Source organism: Ammospiza nelsoni, chromosome 5 (genome assembly GCF_027579445.1).
Source record: "Ammospiza nelsoni isolate bAmmNel1 chromosome 5, bAmmNel1.pri, whole genome shotgun sequence".
NCBI lineage: Eukaryota > Metazoa > Chordata > Aves > Passeriformes > Passerellidae > Ammospiza > Ammospiza nelsoni.
Window position 1 is genome coordinate 50123696 of NC_080637.1, and position 7883 is coordinate 50131578.

General features: G+C 50.1%; 1 protein-coding gene and 1 non-coding gene across 2 annotated transcripts; both read left to right on the forward strand.

The window, feature by feature from the left end:
* Positions 1–346: 346 nt before the first annotated feature.
* RPL3 (ribosomal protein L3) lies at positions 347–7419 on the forward strand. The gene is made up of 10 exons (XM_059472030.1): positions 347–372; positions 1378–1570; positions 2050–2218; positions 3073–3208; positions 4397–4583; positions 4962–5122; positions 5418–5519; positions 6002–6097; positions 6544–6663; positions 7310–7419. Exons 1-10 carry the CDS (start codon positions 370–372, stop codon positions 7352–7354), a joined length of 1212 nt encoding a protein of 403 aa, XP_059328013.1. The 5' UTR covers positions 347–369; the 3' UTR covers positions 7355–7419.
* On the forward strand, positions 4701–4793 carry LOC132074028 (small nucleolar RNA U83B). The gene has a single exon (XR_009418571.1). It is a non-coding gene; the product is annotated as a small nucleolar RNA U83B (small nucleolar RNA).
* Positions 7420–7883: the final 464 nt, after the last annotated feature.

Here is a 7883-nt window from a genome sequence, read left to right on the forward strand (position 1 = left end):
TGAAATTTCATGAAATGAAATTAATATTATGAAATAAAATTTAATTAAATGAAATGAAATGGAGAAATGAAATGAAGTTTAATGAAATGAAACGAAACGACACGTCAAGTTTTCATGACATTAAATGAAATGTAGTTGAATGAAATGGGATGAAGTGAAATAAGCATTATCTCTTATGACCGAAGTTCCCCACAAGCCCCGCTAGATAATTTATGCGGTCTTGTTTTAATGCGCATCGGTGCCCGCGCACCTTTTTGGATGCGCCCGCCACCCGTAGCGCCGCGCGCCCTCTCGCGAGACCGAGGGCCGGGCCGCTTATAAAGGCTGCGCGCGGCGCTGGCGGCCCTTCCGGCCCGGCGCGTGGACAAGATGGTGGGTGCGGAGGCCTCGGGCCTGGCCGCGCATCCCGCGGGCATCGCCGCCATCCCGGCCCCGTCTGCCGCGCCGCCCCGCTCCCGCCGTCCCCGGCACCTGCGGGACGCCATGCGGGGCTCATGGCGGGGCGCGGGCCCGGCGTTGTGCCGGGAGACCGGGTGGGCCAACCTGGTGCCGGGCGGGGAGCCGGGGTGTGCGTGGCGCGGGCAGCTGTGGGGGCATTTGGGGCACTTTTTTGTAGGAGGGGGGCGGCTTCTCTCTAGAGAGCTCCTGTGGTTGTGGCCCTTTTGGGGATTTAAACTTCGCTTAGGGTAACTCTTGTGGGGTATTTTTTTTCTTATATAAATGTGTGCTCTTTTTAGTTCCGTGTACAGCTGCACGGTATTTTTCTTTAATTTGCGTGTGGGATTGGATGGGTAGATCTTTCTTTGGCCTGAAAGTTCTCCGGGTGGAAGTTAGTCTCTAATGGCTCTGAGGCTGCAGGGGTGGTACTCAAGGAGAAAATCTTGGGGAAAAATACTGCTCTTCCACCCAGAGCAATGGCTCAAAGGCGGGTGTTGGCATGCTGCTTTACTGCAGTTTTTCAAACTGAAATTGTGTCTGTAATGCTTATTTTGGTGCCGATTCATTGGAAAATGTGAAGCTGTCTGTGCTGCATTTTTTAGACTTGTGAGGTGGGACTGAACTTGTAGTGGCACGCTGTGGCCAAATTGCAGCTTCTGTAGTTCCCTGGCCAGAGTGGGACTTGGTGGCATCTTAGAATAAGCTTGGAAGGGGCATTAAAGAAATCTGGGAAGTTCATAGTTAATGCGTGGGGATTGCATTCTTGTAACATAATAGAGTTCAGAAGCCCAGCAGGTGATAGAGGGAATTTCTATAATGCAGAATGCCTCGGATATATGTAATATTAGTGTTCCCAGGCAAGGACAGAGCTGGCCTTGGCCCCGAGGGGGCCCAAGTAAGGCTCTGCAGCAAGCACTGAGTGCTGGTTGTCTCTCGCAGTCTCACCGCAAGTTCTCGGCCCCGAGGCACGGCTCCCTGGGCTTCCTGCCCCGCAAGCGCAGCAGCCGGCACCGCGGCAAGGTCAAGAGCTTTCCCAAAGATGACCCCAGCAAGCCCGTCCATCTCACTGCCTTCCTGGGCTACAAGGCTGGCATGACCCACATTGTCCGCGAGGTGGACAGACCTGGATCTAGTATGTATTAATGTTCTCTTGGAACAGGAGGTGGGCTTGGTCAGGAATGGTCACACGTGGTCCCTTCAGCAGCAGCTCTGGGTTCTAGTCCTAGCTTGACTTCACCCTGTTCCGAGTCCAAGTAGGAGGCGTATTTCTGCTGTAACCACTGGTTTGGTTTAGCTGCACCTTGAGATGGCTCTTCTGGATGGGGGGACATCAGTCATCTGCATTTGGTGTTTTTTGGGAGATTGTCCAGTCCTTGCTGCCATCCATTTTGCCTATCCATTTTGGCTGACCTTTCTCCTGAGCCAGCCTCAAAGTTTTGCAAGGCATTAAATAATGATGTCAGAGTTGGTTGCTTTACTCTGCATCATCTCTGAGAAAAGAGCTTGAGTCATTTAACCTTTCACATGGAGGACTTGGGAGTGAGGAAAAACAGGTGGTGTTAGAAGAGTTGCTGCTGGAATTAATTGTGCTGTGTTTCTGTTTCCATCCAGAGGTGAACAAGAAGGAGGTGGTGGAGGCAGTCACTATAATAGAGACCCCTCCCATGGTCATCGTGGGCGTCGTGGGGTACGTGCAGACTCCTCGTGGTCTCCGTAGCTTCAAGACCATCTTTGCTGAGCACATCAGCGATGAGTGCAAGCGCCGCTTCTACAAGAACTGGTGAGACTGCGGGGCCTGGCCTGCTCTCAGGCCATGATTTGTGTTTTTACTGTTGGGCTGCAATGATCCTAGCATGGCTTTTTAGCAGTTAGTGTTTAGCTGTGACAGACTGGCCTAATAAAGGGCTAGGCTGTAGGAGTGGCACCATAGTGAGGGTGCACCGTAACTTTTGGTGGTGCGGGTGTGGTGGGCTTGGCTTTGCCCAGGCACTCCCTAACAGGCTACACGTGATGATACTTCGACGGGCGGACATAAGGAAATCGCCTCTGGCGCTTGTTGATGAGTGTCGAGTCCTGACTGTAGCCCTGTTCTCTCAGGAGAGGGGAAGGCAAGTGTCACTTGTGATTGCCATTCCAGGCGCTGTTGTTGTGATTAAAAGTGTGTTTGCCCAAGTGTGGTTCCAGCGTGTCTGGAGCTTCCAGCCTGTTTATGAACTTGGCAGGCTGAAAAGACGTCAGAGTGGAACAATAAGGTTCTCAAGGGTGTTTTACTAACAACCTTGCTGTCGGGCACACAAGGGGGGGAAATTAGGGTATTTTGAAGCAGATCACAGTCATCTCGTAATAGCTTTAAAGATCTGTTTTTTTTCTGTTATTGTTTGACATCTCCTTACAGTCTTTTGTTTTCTGTAGCGTGAATGTTAATGTGCTTTGGAATTCATGGCAGCTCCGCTCAGCTTTGGCAATTTTGCCACTGTCTGATGAGCTCCAGGCTCCGCTTGCCAGTGGAAAAGAGTCATTAGAAGCTGGCAATGAGCCAAAGCCAACTGAGGTGGCAACTCCTTCCGCTCACCCCACTTCTCTGGGGATTGATGAAGGGCTTAGCCAAACCTTGTCTCTGCTCTGCTCCTGAAGGCACAAATCCAAGAAGAAGGCCTTCACCAAATACTGCAAGAAGTGGCAAGATGAGGAGGGCAAAAAGCAGTTGGAGAAAGATTTCAATAGCATGAAGAAGTACTGCCAGGTTATTAGAGTCATGGCTCACACTCAGGTAAGTGCCTGTGGGCTCAGGTATGTTGGAAACTGCTGAGAGAGCAAGCTTGAAACTTGATCCATCTCTGTAGGGAGATTTCTGCCTTCCCTTGCAGCTTGACACTGTCTATTCAGCACACTCATTCTCTACAGAACTGTACTCACTGGATGTTTGAGGGGCCTTGGCAACCACTGGCTGGTTTTGAAAGAGTGTCCAAAAGAGACTGAGCTGTAGTAGGAACTTTTTGGCCTCAGTCATTTGCTGATACTGTGTAGACCTAGACTCTTAATTTCAGCTACAAATAAAACCTGAACATTTAACTCAGGGCTTTATGTGCTCAGCATCATTTCAGGCTGCATTCTCTTGGGATTGCAAGCACTCAGACTTTTGGCAGGTTCTCTTGCTCAGCTGGAGGAGGTCTTCTGCTGAGTGATGTGTCTCCCCAGCTGTCAGTGCTCTAACTTTCTTGGGAGATGGATTAAATCTTTTGAGTTGGTTCTAATTGCAGTAAGATGGCAAATTTTAATAGAATTAATTTCCTGTAGTAGACAGTACAGGTAGTGTTGCAACCTGTATTGATTCTATCACCAGTTCCCTCTGCTAAATACAGGAGAAGTAACTGTAAGTACAGTCCAACCCAAAGCAGCCTTAAGTGTGGCAGGCTTTTATCAAACAATCGGAGCAGTTTGGGTTGGAAGGGGCCTTAAGGATCATCCAGTTCCAACCCCCATGCTCTGGGCAGGGGCTCCTTCCACTACACCAGGTTGCTCAGGCCCCCCCCTCCCCCCGGGTCAAACCTGACTGAACAGTTGGAGGGGGTGGAGGGGCTTCCAAAGCTTTTCTGGGCAACCTGTGCCAGTGACTCACGAACCTCATATTAAAAATAATCCTTAGGTCCAATTTAAATCCACTCTGTTACAGTTTAAAACTATTGCCCCTTGTTTTCATGTTAATCCTCAGTTGAATTTTGCTGATGGCTGTGAGGTTAGAGAACTCTGTGCTACTGTGGGTGGCATATAACTTCCAGGTGCAATGACTTGCAAGCCACTAAATAACTTTCCCCCTTGTTGTAGGGACTTCTTTAAGTTCTGTATTTTGGAAAAAGGATACTAGAGAAATATATTGGGCCAGGGCTAAAAGGAGGCTGGGCTTACAGGGTCCATTGCAGAAGAGCTGGAGCCGAATGTCATATTTTCTGTGTCCTAGATGCGTTTGCTCCCGCTGAGGCAGAAGAAATCTCACCTGATGGAGATCCAGGTGAATGGTGGCACTGTTGCTGAGAAGGTGGATTGGGCCCGGGAGAAGCTGGAGCAGCAGGTGCCTGTGTCAACAGTCTTTGGCCAGGATGAGATGATAGATGTCATTGGAGTCACCAAGGGCAAGGGATATAAAGGTAAACACATGGAAGCCGTTCTCTTGGTGATAGGATACAGTTTTTAATGAAATGCTGGCCTTGTGTTTTCATAAGTGCATGTACCAAGAGCTGGGTAGGTAAATCTGTACTGCTGTCACAGTTCAATGATGAGACCATGGAATGAGCGCTGGGCACAGCGCCTGACACCCGTGAGGAGTCATTCCATGCTGCCTTCCTTCTGAGAACACAGCCCAGGGACAGCCAGGGAGGGACCTTCACCGGGAAGTGGTGATTCCTGGGACGCTGCATCTGTGCTTTTGTTGCCTGGGGACTGCAGCTTGACAAAGTGGCTTAAACTGTGATTGAGGACTGAAGTGACATCTCAGCTTGACAGCAGGCTGCTTTGGTCCCTTGCAGGTGTCACCAGCCGCTGGCACACCAAGAAGCTGCCCCGCAAGACTCACCGTGGCCTGCGCAAGGTGGCGTGCATCGGTGCCTGGCACCCCGCCCGCGTGGCCTTCTCTGTGGCACGGGCGGGCCAGAAGGGCTACCACCACCGCACTGAGATCAACAAGAAGGTTGGTGTGTCTCAGCTGCTGGCCAGGTGCGAGAGCTGCCTGATGTCACTTGCTCTGTGACAGTGAACAGACAGCGTGGGGAGCTCTGCTTGGGGTGTTTTGCTGTGTTAGAATGTTGTCTTGGGGATAGTGGCCATGGTTAGTTTTGTTAAATAACTAAAATTCTTGGATGGCCACGTGTTTCCCAAGTGCAGCAGACTGTTTCCTCTGAGGCTTTGGAGAATTCTTTATATTTTATCTGATGAAAGGTTCTTTCTCCTACCTTTTGCTAAGTAGACTTTCTTTATGTTTTTAGATTTACAAGATTGGCCAAGGTTACCAAATCAAGGATGGAAAGCTGATCAAAAACAATGCATCAACTGATTATGACTTGTCTGACAAGAGCATTAACCCTCTGGTGAGTTGCTGCAGCTCTGTGCAAGGAGTTTGCTCGTGAGCTGCAATCCTAAGAGGCAAATGGGCCCTGGTATAAGACACAAAGTTATTAAATGAAGAGCTCTTGAATAAGTCAGCTGCTGTTGAAGGTGGTGGTGTTTAGTCAGCCTCAGTATTGATTTGTATAACATGGAAATTTAATTTGTTATGCAGTAATAGGACAGGGATGTTGCAAACCTTGAATGGTACTTGTACAAGGAATAACTTAGTGAGAAGAGCTTTTGCTGTTTTGTCAGCCTCTTCTGCTGTTCTTAGTAAAAGCCCTACAGCAACAAGTAAACAGCTGCATAAGAAACTTGACCAGTGAAAGGCAATACTGGAAACAGGATTTCAGTGGATGTGGGAATGGCCAAGGTGGATCTGTAGAAATGGTGTGGATCTGTAGGCAGATGTGATCACTGGTCCTGCTTGGTACAGAGCACTGACTGTTCTCTCCTTTTCCAGGGAGGCTTTGTCCACTATGGTGAGGTGACCAATGATTTCATCATGGTGAAGGGCTGTGTTGTGGGCACCAAGAAGAGGGTCCTGACCCTGCGCAAGGTGAGTGGTGGGCTGGAACAGTTCAAGGGAGCTGTGCTGTTCTCTGGTGCAGGTGGGGTGTGTGCTGTTTTGGGGAATCATGTGGCTTGCTAGAAAGAAAAGCCTTCCACACAAACCCACTTCGTAGTAAAGGCCTTGGGAGTGGCCTGAGGTCATTTCTGCAGGTGTAGTGATGGACATGGTTAGGGCTTGAGAAATCTTGTGGGCAGAAGGGCCCTGGTGGAGTGGGACTTGTGCTGCAGGGAGCTGGCCAGTCTTCAGCCTGGGAGGTCAAAGGTGCAGGGTAGATGGCTCATGGTCAGGTGTTCTTGCACATGGTAGCAGCTGAGGTCTGGGGTCAGAGGGACCGAGGAGGCATTAGCCATGGAGGGGACAAGAAGTAGCCAGTGTACTGGAGGCTAAAAGGGCGCTGCTGCTGCATACTCACCTGGCATCTCTCTTTTTAGTCCCTGCTTGTGCAGACCAAGCGCCGGGCCCTGGAGAAGATTGACTTGAAGTTCATTGACACAACCTCCAAATTTGGTCATGGCCGCTTCCAGACAGCTGAGGAGAAGAAGGCTTTCATGGTAAGGGCTCTTCCTGACGCATTTATTGCTGTACCCCACTGGGTTATCTTTGAGCTCATGGCAGCTGGTAGCTAGCTTGGCCTTTTGAGCTGTCATGTGGCCAAAGTTCCTGTGAAACAAACTTCTCTTGAGAGGTCTCTTCCTGCCAGCTTGGTTTATAACTGCAGTGGGCCTGGGGGTCTCTGTTCCCCAGTGACAGCTCTCTGTGTCTGAGGGGTGATGGATGCCATATTAGGGCACAGGTTGTTCAGTGTTGAAGCACGGAACAAGCGCAGCTCGTGAGGAGGGTGCTCACAGTGGTGGCATTCCCAGTTTGTCACTGGCTGGAGAAGGCAGCCAGGAGCTCTGAAGGCCCTGGCAGGGTCCGAGCCGTGCCGTGCTCGGGGCCCAGCAGGAGCTTCCCCACCAGGTGGCGCCAGCGTTGTGCTCAGGAGCAGCCGCAGTCACCCAGCCAGCCCAGAGGGCTGCTCTGCATTCAGCCTTTCCCAGAACCTCTGCCTGTGGGCTTGGGCCATGGGCTTTCCAGTGGGTTGCAGCATGGAGGGCTTTTTTTGCCTTGATTTCTTTACAGTTTTTGGGATTGGGATGTTAGGTCATTTGTGCAGGCTGCTGTTTACATGGCTTGTTTTTTGTGGGTTTTTTTCAGGGACCACTCAAGAAGGATCGCATTGCAAAAGAGGAGGCAGCCTGATGGGTGGAATGGTCCTATGGCCTGTGTGCTCTCAGACCAAAAAATAAATATGTTAAAGAAGTTAATTTTGCCTCTTGCTACATACATTGCTGTGTCAAGCCTGGTACTCTGACTGCAGGTTCTACATGTGGATCAAACCAAAGAAGCATGTGACATGAACATCTGCCTTGTAGCAGCAGGGCTGCTTTAAAAAAAATGAAGCCGCTGTTGCTGGTTTTGCAGAGCAGAGATTGTGGGTCAGAGCAGGATGTCTCTGGGTTGTGTGAAGTAGTGAAGCAGCAGGGACCCAAAATGTGTTTGCAGTTGCTGAGATATTGGTCCATCTGTCAAGCCCCAGCTGGGTGGACAGAGAACTAACTTTAGGTCAAATGGGTTGTGAAATAGCCCAGACATTCAAACCACTAAATTTTAGGTAGCTGGTGGGTGCTGGCTGTTGCCATGGAAACCTTCCAGTGTCCGTATGGCAGGGGCTGCTAGCCTGCACATTTTGCAAATACTGTTTGTTGCTGTCCCTGAGAGCAGCAGAAGG

Excerpts from the sequence above, each read along its gene's own strand:
- RPL3 (XM_059472030.1), top strand. Across the intron at positions 2,219-3,072 it reads CGCCGCTTCTACAAGAACTG|GCACAAATCCAAGAAGAAGG; the intron begins GTGAGACTGCGG and ends CTGCTCCTGAAG. Across the intron at positions 6,098-6,543 it reads GGGTCCTGACCCTGCGCAAG|TCCCTGCTTGTGCAGACCAA; the intron begins GTGAGTGGTGGG and ends CTCTCTTTTTAG.